This window comes from Anabrus simplex, chromosome 1, assembly GCF_040414725.1.
Source record: "Anabrus simplex isolate iqAnaSimp1 chromosome 1, ASM4041472v1, whole genome shotgun sequence".
Taxonomy (NCBI): Eukaryota; Metazoa; Arthropoda; class Insecta; order Orthoptera; family Tettigoniidae; genus Anabrus; species Anabrus simplex.
The window spans coordinates 1014803931-1014818076 of record NC_090265.1 but is presented as its reverse complement, the minus strand read 5'-3'; the positions used below and the strand labels follow the sequence as shown (position 1 = coordinate 1014818076).

At 39.6% G+C, this 14146-nt stretch overlaps 1 protein-coding gene across 1 annotated transcript in view; it reads left to right on the top strand.

Moving 5' to 3' along the window:
- The window catches only part of LOC136875677 (ATP-dependent RNA helicase DDX54), a 110018-nt gene that overhangs the window by 81602 nt on the left and 14270 nt on the right, over positions 1-14146 (top strand). Inside the window, exon 10 of the mRNA XM_067149234.2 lies at positions 7980-8163. Within this exon, the coding sequence (XP_067005335.2) occupies positions 7980-8163 (184 nt within the window). The remainder of the gene's footprint in view (positions 1-7979; positions 8164-14146) is intronic.

Here is a 14146-nt window from a genome sequence, read left to right as displayed (position 1 = left end):
TGACTTATTATCTAGAATAAGTTTTTACTTAGAATAAGCCTGGTACAGAATCTGTTCAAAAACAGTTTATTTCCACAGTGTGTGTTATGTGATACTCTTTCTTTGGCTGTGTTTATTGGTTATAAGTGTTGACGAAATTATCCAAATAGCCAAAAGTGCATTGTTACTTAGAAGCAGTGATGTTAGATAAGACTTTTCAAGTGTATTTTGTGTGTGTATAATATAAATATAGCATTGAAAACTGAAAACAAAGAGTTATATAGTATAAAGCTATAAATACATTTTTTTTTTCATTTATATAAAACTGGCAATTTGTCAACTTTTTGTCTTCTAATTGTTTTAATAGTCTTACAAATAATTTTGTATTAATTGAGTTTGCAGTTTTTTTTTTTTTTTCAAGCAAGAGTTGTATAAATTTTCTAATTAAAGAGATTTAAAAGCAATGGGTGGAGTAGAGGGCTATGAGGGGAGTTGGGAGGCCCTGTAAAAAATGTTAAAAAATTGTTTGTGTTTAAGAAATCAAAGCTAACTGAATTTATTAAATACAAAATATGCATTTGTTCACAAAAAGTTACAAACCTGTAATCATCAAGGGTGTAATTTTTCCTAAAGAACTTAAAAAGCATTAAAAAAAGCATAGCTTTAGGTACTGGAATGTTGCTGATAGTTATACTGAATATACTGGAAATATACTGGAATTTTGAAAGTGGAATTCAGTAGACTCCCTGTGAATGTCATGTTTGTTCCGTATTGACTTTAACTAATAAAATAATTATTCCTTTAATTGGAATGTTTTATATTTCCAAAATTCAGTACTTAGTAAGATATAAATACATACCTTACAAATTTTCAGGGATGATGGAGGATGGCAAATGGGTCAATTTGAGATAAGGAACCATATTAAGGAAACTATCAAGTCAAAAATTAAGCAAAATTCTACTCATTTAATCTGTTTACATGCACAGGTTTCACAAGCTGCTCCATTTACGAAAAATTTTCGAAATGGTGTCGCCCTACATCAAATGTAGGCATGACATCATCGCACAAAGTTCTGTCCTACCTGTTTGAATATCCCCGGTGTCGTTTGAACAGCACCGCAGGCAGCGAGAATTCTTGCCAAGAATATCCTCTTCAGTCTCGACAGGTGTGTCATACACAAGGCTTTTCATTTGGCCCCACAAGAAGAAATAAGTGAGGTTAGATCAGGTCAACAAGTAGGCCACAAAACTGGACCTCCTCTTCCTATCCACTTTGCCGTGAATGTCTGATCCAGGTGTTCACGAACCCTCAGTCCAAAGTGAGGTGGGGCTTCAGCACGTTGAAACCACATCCGTTGATGAAGGGCAAGTGGGATGTGTTCCAGGAACGTACGTGGTACATTCAGGGAAACAGGGTGGCCTCGGGAGCGGTGTTAAGGGAACAGGGAACTGGAAATCAAGTAGGGATGACTTAAAAATGTTAGTGCTCAACTGTAGAAGTATTGTAAAGGAAGGAATAGAATTAAGTAATTTAATAGATATATATACTTACCAGATATTGTAATAGGAGTTGAATCATGGCTGAGAAATGATATAATGGATGCAGAAATTTTCTCATGAAACTGGAGGGTGTATCGTAGAGATAGGATAGGAATGGTAGGAGGGGGAGTATGCATTCTGGTGAAAGATGAATTGGTAAGCTACGAAAAAGTTAGATCACAAACACGAAATTCTAGGGGTTAGGCTCCTCTCTAAAGATAATAGGCAACTTGATGTCTTTGGAGTGTACAGACCAGGAAAGGGTAGGGGAGTTGCTGATTCAGAATTATTTGATAAGATAATCAGCTATGTGGGAACGATAAGGAAAGAACGTGATTGTAGCGGGTGATCTCAATTTACCCCATGTCAACTGGGAAGGTAATGCGAACGACACGAAGCATGACCAACAAATGGCAAATAAGTTAATATGGGAAGGGCACTTGATTCAGAAAGTGATGGAACCAACTAGAGGGAAAAATATGCTGGATGTGGTGCTGGTAAAACCAGATGAGCTCTATAGAGAAACCAAAGTAATAGATGGTATTAGTGATTGCAAAGCTGTTTTTGTGGTAATTAAAAATAAATGTGAAAGAAAGGAAGACATTAAAACTACGACTATTAGGCAGTACCATATGGCTGATAAAACAGGCATGAGGGAGTTTTTAATAATTAACTATGATTGGTGGAAAACAGTAAATAAAAATGTAAACAGACTCTGAGATGGGTTTTAAGCAGTTGTTGAGGAATGTGAAAATAGGTTTGTACCTTTAAAGGTGGTAAGGAATGGTAAAGATCCACTATGTTATAACAGAGAAGTAGAGAGACTAAGAAGGAGGTGCAGGTTGGAAAGAAATAGTTAGAAATGGCTGTGGAAGTAATTAGAAATTGAAGGAACTTACTAGGAAATTGAATCTCGCAAAGAAGTCAGCTAAGGATAACATGATGGCAAGCATAATTAGCGGCCATACAAATTTTAGTGAAAAATGGAAGAGTATGTATAGGTACTTTAAGGCAGAAACAGGTTTCAAGAAAGACATTCCAAGAATCATTAAAGAACAAGGGGAGTGTGTATGCGAGGATCTTCAAAAGGCAGAAGTATTCAGTCAGCAGTATGTAAAGATTGCTGGTTACAAGGATAATGTCCAGATAGAGGAGGTGACTAATACTAAAGAAGTATTAAAATTTACCTATGACAGCAATGACATTTACAGTAAGATACAAAAGTTGAAAACTGGAAAAGCAGCTGGAATTGATACGGTTTCCAGGGATATACTAAAGACAATGGGTTGAGATATAGTACCATATCTGAAGTACTTGTTTGATTATTGTTTGTATGAAGGAACTTTACCAAATGAATGGAGAGTTACTATAGTAGCTGAAAATTACAGGCCAGTCAGTTTGACATGCATCGCATGTAAGCTTTGGGAAAGCATTCTTTCTGATTATATAAGACATGTTTGCAAAATTAATAACTGGTTTGATAGAAGGCAGTTTGGGTTTAGGAAAGGTTATTCCACTGAACCCCAACTTGCAGGATTCCAGCAAGATATAGCAGATATCCTGGATTCAGGAGGTCAATTGGACTGTATCACGATTGACCTGTCTAAGGCATTTAATAGGGTAGACCGTGGGAGACTACTGGCAAAAATGAGTGCAGTTGGACTGGACAAAAGAGTGACTGAATGGGTGGCTCTGTTTCTAGAAAATAGAACTCAGAGGTGAAGCTTTATCTGTCCCTGTAATAATTACGAGGGGAATTCCTCAAGACAGTATTATTGGACCTTTATGTTTTCTTATATATATATCAATGATATGTGTAAAGAAGTGGAATCAGAGGTAAGGCTTTTTGCAGATGATGTTATTCTGTACAGAGTAATAAATAAGTTACAAGATTGTGAGCAACTGCAAAATGACCTCGATAATGTTGTGAGATGGACAGTAGGCAATGGTATGATGATAAACGGGGATAAAAGTTAGGTTGTGAGTTTCACAAATAGGAAAACTTCTCTCAGTTTTAATTACTGCATTGATGGGGTGGAAGTTCCCTTTGGAGATCATTGTAAATACCTAGGTATTAATATAAGGAAAGATCTTCATTGGGCTAATCACATAAATATGATTGTAAATAAAGGGCACAGATCTCTGCACATGGTTATGAGGGTATTTATGAGTTGTAGTAAGGATGTAAACGGGCGAGCATATTTGTCTCTGGTGAGACCCCAACTAGAGTATGGTTCCAGTGTATCCAAAGAAAAGCAGCGCGATTTGTTCTGAGCGATTTCTGACAAAAGAGTAGCGTTACAAGATTGTTGCAAAGTTTGGGTTGGGAAGACTTGGGGGAAAGGAGACGAGCTGCTCGACTAAGTGGTATGTAAAAAAAATTGTCAAAAATATATCAGATTACATCTGATATGTTTTTGACATTTTTGACATGCTCTATTGGTGAAAAATATCTAATTCCCTCCATGGGAATTTAGAATTTTCCATTAAGTGGTATGTTCCGAGCTATCAGTGGAGAGATGGCGTGGGAGGACATCAGTAGACGAATAAGTTTCAGTGGTGTCTTTAAAAGTAGGAAAGATCACAATATGAAGATAAAGTTGGAATTCAAGAGGACAAATTGGGGAAAATATTCGTTTATAGGTATGGGAGTTAGGCATTGGAATAACTTACCAAGGGAGATGTTCAATAAATTTCCAGTTTCTTTGCAATCATTTAAGATAAGGCTGGGAAAACAACAGATAGGGAATCTGCCACCTGGGCGCCTGCCCTAAATGCAGATCAGTAGTGATTGATTGATTGATTGATTGATTGATTGATTGACGACTGTGTACACTGCTGCATTTAGGCAGGGAGGAAGAAGGCAAACATTAAACAACTTGATTATTAATAAATTTTGACTCTAATGTTTCCGAATTACAGTTCCTTATCTCAAATCGATCCATTTGACGTCCTCCATCATCCCTGAAAGTTTGTAACATCATCACGGATACACCCTGTATATTAATTCATTAACTGAAGGAGGTCTTGCAGACTGAAACATATTCTAATATATTATGTTTTTGTATCTTATTAAATACTAAATGGTGGGAATATAAAACATTCCAATTAAGGAATCGTCAGATGTAATATGCCACGCAAGCTGGTCGGTGGATGGGTTAGCCCCAAGATAGAACAGTGGCTGGTCAGTGTACCAACAGTGCTTACTTGATGTGAGTTGAACTAGAATCCATACGTATCACCTCACCAGATGTTAGACTAGTATGACAGTCTGTGAGTGCAGTACCACTACCCATAGATATGTATGTATGTGAGTTTTGTTAAGAATGAAGTCTTTTTTTTTGTGTCAGCTCAGTTAATGCAAGGGTTATTCCATAAGTCATGGCAACCATGGTATATCTTGCGATAAGGCGACAACATGGGAATTCAAAGATGTGCGTTGAACTGCTAAGGCAGTGTGTATCTGAATGTTAGTATAAAATAGGGTTCCAGTACAGGAGGTCATGGCAAAGGTTGAAATGAAACACATGCATTGGAACTCTGTGTAAATTTATTGTACACAACTACAAATGGTACAAAAATGAATCAAAATCAAACTCAACTACTATCGTTCGAAATAGTCCCCCAGTGCATCCACACAGCATTGCCAACGATGGGGAAGGCATTGAATGCCATTGGCATTGCCATCAATGTGTGCCATCGTAGCCGATATGCCGTGATGATATCCACCCTGTTTGCAAAGCGCCTCCATGCAGTGGTTTCTTCAGTTGTGGAATGAGGTGCAAGTCTCATGTACTGATGTCTGATGAGTAGGGTGGGTGGGATAGGATTTCCCACCCCCACTGCTGTACACAATTCTTGATGACACCAGCAGTGTGGGCTGTAGCATTATCATCATCATCTTCTTTGCAGTTTCCCATTAATGTGGTGTCTGCCTTCTTACGGTGTTTCCTCCACTTCAATTTATCCATAGCGTCCCGAGGGCTGAGTTTGGTTAGCCGCACGTCATCTCTCACCTTATCCAGCTAGCATGTTTGAGGTTGCCCTCGAGGTCGCTGACCCTCCACGTTCAGTTGAAGGGCAGTCTTTGCGACTGAGCTTTCATTGCTACGGAGTAGATGCCCATACCATCACAGATGTGAATCGCGCATTTTCTCTGTGATTGGAGTAATCTTGAATTTCTCTTGCACAGTATTGTTCCTGATGTGATCTAGTTGAGTCAAGCCATCGGACCGCCTCAGTGTCTTCATTTCCATTGCATGAAGTGCCTGTTCGTACTTCGATGCTGTAGGCCAGCATTCAGATCCATAAAGTCTAATAACTGTTCGGTAGACTTAAGATTTTAGATGCATTGGAATTTTCTTATCACACAGGACTCCAGTAACTTGGGGCCATTTCATCCATGGGGCGCTGACTCTTGTCTTGACATCAGGAATCGTACTGCAGTCTGAAGTGATGCATGATCCAAGGTATTTGAACTGGGTCACTTTATTAAGTTGCCATCAGTTTGGTCACCGCATTCCAGGTGCTCAGTCTTCAGATTTAATTTCATCACAAATTCTTCAAGACGGATCTTCCACTCTTGTACTTGCTGTTCGAGGCCCTCACGTGTCTCGTTAAGCTAACATGATATCGTTCGCATATAATAATGTCCATGAATGTCTGGTCTGGATGTCATTTGTGATGGCGTTCATGCAGAGTATGAAGAGTAGTGGGGACAAGGCTGATCCTTGGACACCAACATTGATTTGGAAGGTTTCAGACATTCCTGCTGCACACTGTGCTGAACTTATGGTCTTTTGGTACAGAAGTTTCACCCAGTTGACATAGGCTTCAGGTTCATTGTGTAGTCTCATTGCCAGCCAAATGAGATCATGTGGTACTCTGTCGAACGCCTTTTCCAAATCAAGAAAGGCCAAGTGAACTCTCTTCCTTTTCTCGTGGTGTCTTTCCATCAATAGATGAAGTGCATTGATCTAGTCTGTTGTTCTGCTGTTTTTAACAAAGTCACACTGGTTAGATGAAACAGTGATGATGTTTTGTAATCTCGCATCAAGAAAACGCTCAAAAATGATCACAGTATGGCATAAGAGGCCGATTGGCCTATAATTTGAGCAATCCTGTATATCTCCTTGTCCTTTCCAAAATTGGAATTGTGATACTGTTCTTCCAGGCCTTTGGTACTGTTTCCTCCATAATAATCTTGTTGAAGAAGTCAGTAATCCATACTACACCTTGTTCTTCCAGAAGATTCCATACTTCGGCTGGGATATCATCTGCACCAGGCACTTTCCCAGACTCATTTAGTTGATGGCAATGGACACTTCTGTAGTGATAGTGGGCACTGGGTCATGAATGGGATCAGCTGTATGTAGAGGTGGATGAGGGAGCTCCTTGTTGCATGTATCCTCAAAATATTCCTTCCAGGAACGTAGTATGTCATGTCTCTTTTGTAGGAGGAGCCCATTTCTGCCTTTGATGTTGATAACATGATCTAGATCTTGTGTGGCGTGCTCGCGAGCGCGGGTAAGTTTGTAGATTCTATTCATGCTACCAGGCTTATCCAGCTCATCATAGAATGCTTTGTAATGTGCTGTTTTTACAGTTACTACAGCTCGTTTTGCACTGGACTTAAGAGCCTGGTACCTTTCTAAATTTGCCATGTCTTGTAAGCAGCTTTCTTTTTCCTAGTTACCTGCTGCATATCATTATTCCACCACCAAGTCTGCTTGTCAATAAGGCATCGATTTGGTTTGGTAATACCTAGGGTGGATGTCGCACATGTCTTGATGGATTCAGTCTGTGTGTTCCAGCCATTTTCTACGGATGACATTGTAGAATTTGATATTGATGATATCAATGCTTCTTTGATGGTAGCTCGATGTTCTAGTAGTCTTCATCATTTCATGCGTTCAATCTTCGTGCTGGGCCTCGCAGATACATAACCTGTATGGACTGCAGACTTCGGTGGTAGGGTCATGTGAGATGGAGGAGCATAGGTTTACCTAGGAGAATACTGGACTCATGCATAATGGGTAAGAGAAGAAGCACAGAGAGACCAAGAAGATGATGGTTCGTCTCATTTTTGAATGATTTAAGATAAGAGGTGTAGAACTAAGCAAGGCTGCCGAGCTTCTTGCAAATAGAGGTTTGTGGAGGTGCTTCATTAATTCACAGAGACTCAGACTGAATGCTGACAGACATAAGTCTATAATGATATAGGTATGTATGTATGTACTTACAAAATTCATGGTAATCAGAACATTTTAGGATGAAAGTAAAACCCACTCATTAGACTAGTAGCCAGTTAACAAGAAGAAAGTATTATTTTAATATGTACTCTTTGTTACTTGTGAGTCAGAATATTTTTTTTATGCAACTACATTGAACTTTTTCTGGGAACCATACTTTTCATATCTGTGTAAAATTTGTGAATGTACCACTTCTCTCTTGTGTCTACAGTTCCAAGGACTTCACTTCCTGGCAGTAATACAGAAGATATCAATGAAACGTTTCATCGTATTATTGTACCAAAACAACCTCAGCTGGACTCTCTGTACAAACCTCCAAAGAAAAAGAAGAAAATGACAGTGGATGTTGAAAACTTCATCCCATACACTGCCCCTGATCACCATTCAGAACTAGGGTAAGATACGCTTACATTAAAACATGATAAGTAGAGCCCTGCATGGATGCAGGTATCCGCAAAGCTAATGTCTTGGCAGATGCAAACTGGATGGCACTGCGATAATTTTGCTGATAAGCTCTAAATAATGAAGTTTATTGATTTTCACTGAGGTATACTCTTATTGCTTGTGGTTAGGCGACCCTTGACATTGGTATAGGAGAATGGTGATACATAAAGAGCCTTGAGACCATAAAATCATAAATCTGACCTAAGCCTAACTGGCTCCTGCCCACAATTAGTGGAAGGAAGGAACAATGTTTGCGAAAGGGACCCACTCAATACGTCGGTAGTTGGCGCAAGAGGAAATCCCTCATAAACCTGCGACTGTAGGGTGTCTGATGCTAGGTATCAGGCCTGTTGCATTATGTTAACAGATCTATCCGTTTCAATACCCTGGGACTATACATACATACATACATACATACATACATACATACATACATACATACGTACATATCCCACGTCGTTGCATCTTAAATGATGGGTTGGTGAACGAGGCTTCTCCACCAGTTCCGGTCTCTGAACTTCTCTCCTTCTTCAGTGCTTTCCAAAGTATGTCCTCGCTGTTCAATGTCAGTCTTCATCATGTCCTTGTACCTGCGTCTTGGTCACCCCCTTGGTCTTTTGTCTTCAAGTTTTAGGTCATACACTTGTTTCGGTAATCTGTTATCCTCCATGATTCGCATATGTCCATACCATCTCAGTCGCTGATATGTTATTCTGTCCTGCAGTCTTACAACTTGAGCCTCCTTGCGGATTTCCTCATTACGGACTCTGTCCCTCCATGTCTTACCGATCATGCTACGGACAAATCTCATTTCTGCTGCCTGGATTCTACTGACATCTTTACTTCTCATGGTCCATGTTTCATAACCATAGGTCATGACTGGTACTAATAGGTTTCATATGACTCTCACAGAGTTCGATAGCTGCAGTCGCTTAAGTGCGGCCAGTATCCAGTAATCGGGAGATAGTGGGTTCGAGCCCCACTGTCGGCAGCCCTGAAGATGGTTTTCCGTGGTTTCCCATTTTCACACCAGGCAAATACCAGGGCTGTACCTTAATTAAGGCCACGGCCGCTTCCTTCCAATTCCTAGGCCTTCCCTACCCTATCGTCGCCATAAGACATATCTGTGTCGGTGCGACGTAAAGCAAATAGCAAAAAAAATATATATATATGACTCTCTTACATTTTGTTGGTATTTTTTTGTTTCATATTATGTCTTTAAATATTTTGTAGAAGTTGCCACCTGTCTGAATTCTGTGGGAAATTTCTTTGTCTCTAAAACCAGTATCAGAGATAACATTTCCAAGATATTTGAATTGATGGTTCATCTGTAGCTGTTTTCCCTCCATTTCAATGTGTCCCACTGGTTGTCCGTATCTTTTCATGACCATAACCTCACTTTTCTCTTGGCTGAAGATTAGTCCATATTTTTTAGCATCTTCTGTCCAGGAGTTTATTTGTTCTTCAAAGGTCTTCTTTAGAGTCTCCCCACAAGCATATATCATCAGTGAAAAAGATAACTTTCATTTTCTTACCTCTAATGGTTTGGTGTACTTTGCTGTGAATCTCGTTCATCACAGTGATGAAAAAAAAGAGGAGACAAAATACCGCTCTGTCTTAACCCTGATTGTATATCAAATGTTGCAGTCATTCCCACAGCTGTGTTGATTTTACTGCAGGTATCTTCATACAAATTCTTGATCCTGTGTATTGTGTCATCCTGTATTCCAATTTTCTTCAGTATTTCCCACACCTTCTCCCTGTTCATAGCATAAAATGCTTTCTTGATATCCAGAAAGGCTAACCACAAATGTCTGTTGTGTTCGTAGTATTTTTCCATTGATTGACGGACGGTAAAGATTAAATCAGTTGATACAGATGTTGATTCCCATTGGGAATCTGTAATATTTGTTCCGAATGAGTAAATTTATAATACCAATATAAATGGTCCGTTATTGGACATTATAAATTTTCCAGCTAACTCATTCCTGGTTGCCAGTGTTTCGCCCTCATGTGCCAGGCTGGGCTCATCAGTTGGTACCTAGCACACCTACCAAGACGCATGGCTAGTGCATACCATGGAGGCCACTGCGTTGGCTAATTGTAGCCACCGGCAGTGCCAATGCACTATGAGACACTCTGTCTCACTACTAAAAATTGATGCCTGCTTGGCCATCAGATGATACAGATGTTGATTCCCATTGGGAATCTGTAATATTTGTTCCGAATGAGTAAATTTATAATACCAATATAAATGGTCCGTTATTGGACATTATAAATTTTCCAGCTAACTCATTCCTGGTTGCCAGCGTTTCGCCCTCGTGTGCCAGGCTGGGCTCATCAGTTGGTACCTAGCACACCTACCAAGACGCATGGCTGGTGCATACCGTGGAGGCCAGTTGTTGAATCCATACTGTTCTTCGAAGAGGTTCTCTTCAATAAGAGCTCTGAATTTACGCTCTATAATTCTTTCATGAAGTTTACAAACTTGAGATGTTAAAGTGATGCCTCTATAGTTTAAACATTTCTTTCTACCTCCTGTCTTGAAAATTGGAATTACGATGCCTGTTTTCCAATCAACTGGTATGTCCCCCTCTTTCCATATCTTATGAAAGAGTCTGTAGATCCAATGTTTTCCAGAATAGCCCATAGCCTTGATCATTTTTCCATTAATTTCATCAGCACCAGCTGATTTTCCAGTTTTGATGTATTTTCAGGCATATTCCACATCATTCCATGTTAAGTCTGACCCGTTGTCATAGGCAGACATGTATGAGATAGTACTGTCTTTTTGTGTAGGCTGCATGCAATTCACATTTAACAATTCATCAGAGTAAGTCCTCTTAATCTCTTTGATTTTATCGTCTTCATTGATCAGATTTTCATTATCATCTCTTAGGTTTTTGGAGTGTTCTTTATCTCTTTTTTCTATTTTTCATCATCCCATATAATATTTTCTTATTAACATTAATCCTCTTTCAATTAATTCATTGCTCCTCTTGTTCAACCACTTCTCTCGTTCTTCTGCAACAACTTGTTTTGCTTATTTTTTAGCAACCCTGTATAGTTCCTTATTATGGTCAGTCCGGTCCTTGTAATATTTTCTAAACATGTTGTTCTTGTTCAGGACAGCAGTTCTTGTTCTGTCATTCCACCATGGAGTTTCCTTCCATCTTCTTGTGCCACTGGTTCATTCACACACCTTCTCAGTTATCGTTACTAGATTTTCTTTCAGATCCTTCATTCCTCCTCAACTTCTTTGTCATCTGTCTTTGGTAGTACTGTTTTGATGTCTTGAAACTCTGTTATTCTATCATTGTCCTTCAGATTCCATGTCTTGAGTTTCTTTATCTTTGTGGTTCTTACTTCTTTTAATTTGTTGAACTTGAAGTATTCAATGAGGCATCTATGATCACTTTCCAGGGAGACACTAGGAATCACTTTTACTTCTAACAGTCGATTTTGTAGTTGTTTCTCGATTTAAAAAAAAAATAGTCTATAGAGATTCACTTTTTCCATTCCATCCATATCTTGTGACCTTATGGCTTTTTTGTTTTTGATACCCTGAGTTTCCTATTACAAGGTTGTTCCTCAGACAGAGATGAAGGAGTCTAGTTCCTTCTGGGTTTCGTGGTTTATTCTTCATCTTTACAACCAGTCTGTGGTACATAGCACTGAATGTTGTTGATGTTCTGGGAAGAATCCAATTTGATCCTTTTCCCTTCCACTTTGTTTCACTTAGTTTCAGTATGTTTATGTTCCTTGTTTTCATTAAGTCTGCACATTCCTCTATTTTGCCAGTTAGTGTCAGAATGTTTAGCGTGGCAATTTTGATTACAGTCTCATGTTAAATTTTGTTTGTTCTCCTCTTTGGTTGTGATGGAGCATCGGGTGTTGAACCATCATTAATATCATTACAATATTTCCATCCGAGGCCTCGTTTAGTTTTGAAGGCAATTCCAAATTATTCAGATGCTGCATACAGAAAAATCAAGGAAACCTTTGGAGAAAGGAAAACTAGGTGTATGAATATTAAGAACTCCTAAAGAAGAAAGACAAGGCAGAGAGATGGCAGGAGCATATCAAACAGTTGTATCAAGGGAAAGAGGTAGATGATAAAGTTCTGGAACAAGTAGAAGCTGTTAATGCTGATGAAATGGGACACCCAGTTTCAGGATCTGAATTCGACGAAGCTTTGAGAGACCTAAAAAGAAACAAGGCCCCTGGAATTGGTGATATACCCTCAGAATTACTGACTGCCTTAGGCGAAACCAGCATGTGAAGGTTATTCCTTTTAGTGTGCAAGATATATGATGCAGGAGAAGTGCCATTCGATTTTAATAAACTAGCTGTGGTTTGGTGAAGTAGTCGATTAGGGAAGGTATAATTCCAGAGATCAAATGTTAAAACCTTGGCTGCCTAGCTTATTAATGCCCATTTAACTTTTTAATTATTTTTTTTTAAGCATACAAGGTGAACTTTAATAAAACCAACAAACTGCAGGGACTGATTGCTGACTGGAAATGGAGGAAAAAATGTCCTACAAACATGTGTCCGGAAATGGACGGTGCTGTTGAAGAGTCTGCATAGCAGGAACTGGTGCAGCGTACACAACGCTTTTCAGATGTCCCCAGAGGTAAAAATCCATAGGAGGCCATGCAACAGGGCCTCCGCGTTCTATCCAGCGCCTGGGGAAGATGTTGTTCGAACTGTAATGCGGAAGTGGGGTGGTGCTCCATCATGCAGAAACCACATAACCTGTCTTATTGCCAAAGGCACATTCTCAAGCAATCCAGGCAGAGTTTTTTGCAGGAAGTCCAGGTACGTTCCTCCATTGAGGCGTTGTGGAATAATAACTGGTACAAGTATGTGGTCGCCAAAAATCCCTGCCCAAACATTAATGCTGAACCGATGCTGGCGAGACGCTTCAACCATTCCCTGTGGATTTTCTGTAGCCCACAGATGACGATTATACAGATTGATGATGCCATTTCTGGTAAAGGTTGCTTCATCGGTAAAGAGGACTGACGACAGAAATCCCATACCTGTAATGGCCTGCTGCAAAGCAAATTCTAAATAAAAAATATAACATATTTTCACAACCCCTTCCAAGGAAAAGTTGTATCCACGCTACTGGCCTGGATTTGGCCACTGAAATTATTTTGTGGGTATGCCACTACATCCTCTCACCATTTAAGGTACAAGATAAGCCCAAAGAATGGTTGGATACTCAAAATACACCACCATAAATGTCCGCTCAATGGTTAAATGGTTAGCGTGCTGGTCTTTGGTCACAGGGGTCCCGGGTTCGATTCCCGGCAGGGTTGGGAATTTTAACCAACATTGGTTAAGTTCGCTGGCACCGGGGCTGGGTGTATGTGTCGTCTTCATCATCATCATCCTCATCACGACGCGCGGGTCGCCTACGGGCATCAAATCAAAATACCTGCACCTGGCGAACCGAACATGTCCTCGGGCACTCCCGGCACTAAAAGCCATACGCCATTTCATTTTTACCGCCATAAATGATGCGGTATTGGCTCAAAAGTACTAAAGAAAGGTAAGTGACGGGATCTAGTGTTTTAAGTAGAATCCGAATCAATAGAACGTGACTTCTCATTTTAAAAATGTTTCATGCATCGATTGTGATTGAAGCCTCGGCCGTCTTGATGAGAAGATAGAACCGTTGGAACTGAGTTATCACGTCCGCTAATTACAAGATAGTTACCCGCACTTTTGATGGTGCCATTTGAGGTTCCATTCAGTCCGCGGGCATTTGACAAAATATTAGGCCTACCTATAGAACTTAGGCACGCATCCGTGATCTGTCTTGCTACTGTTAGAATAAAAAACTTTTTCATAACTTACCGAGGATGCATATAGTTTTGCCCTTAGTGACAAAAGGGTCCGTCTTCAAAAAAAAGTTACTTATAT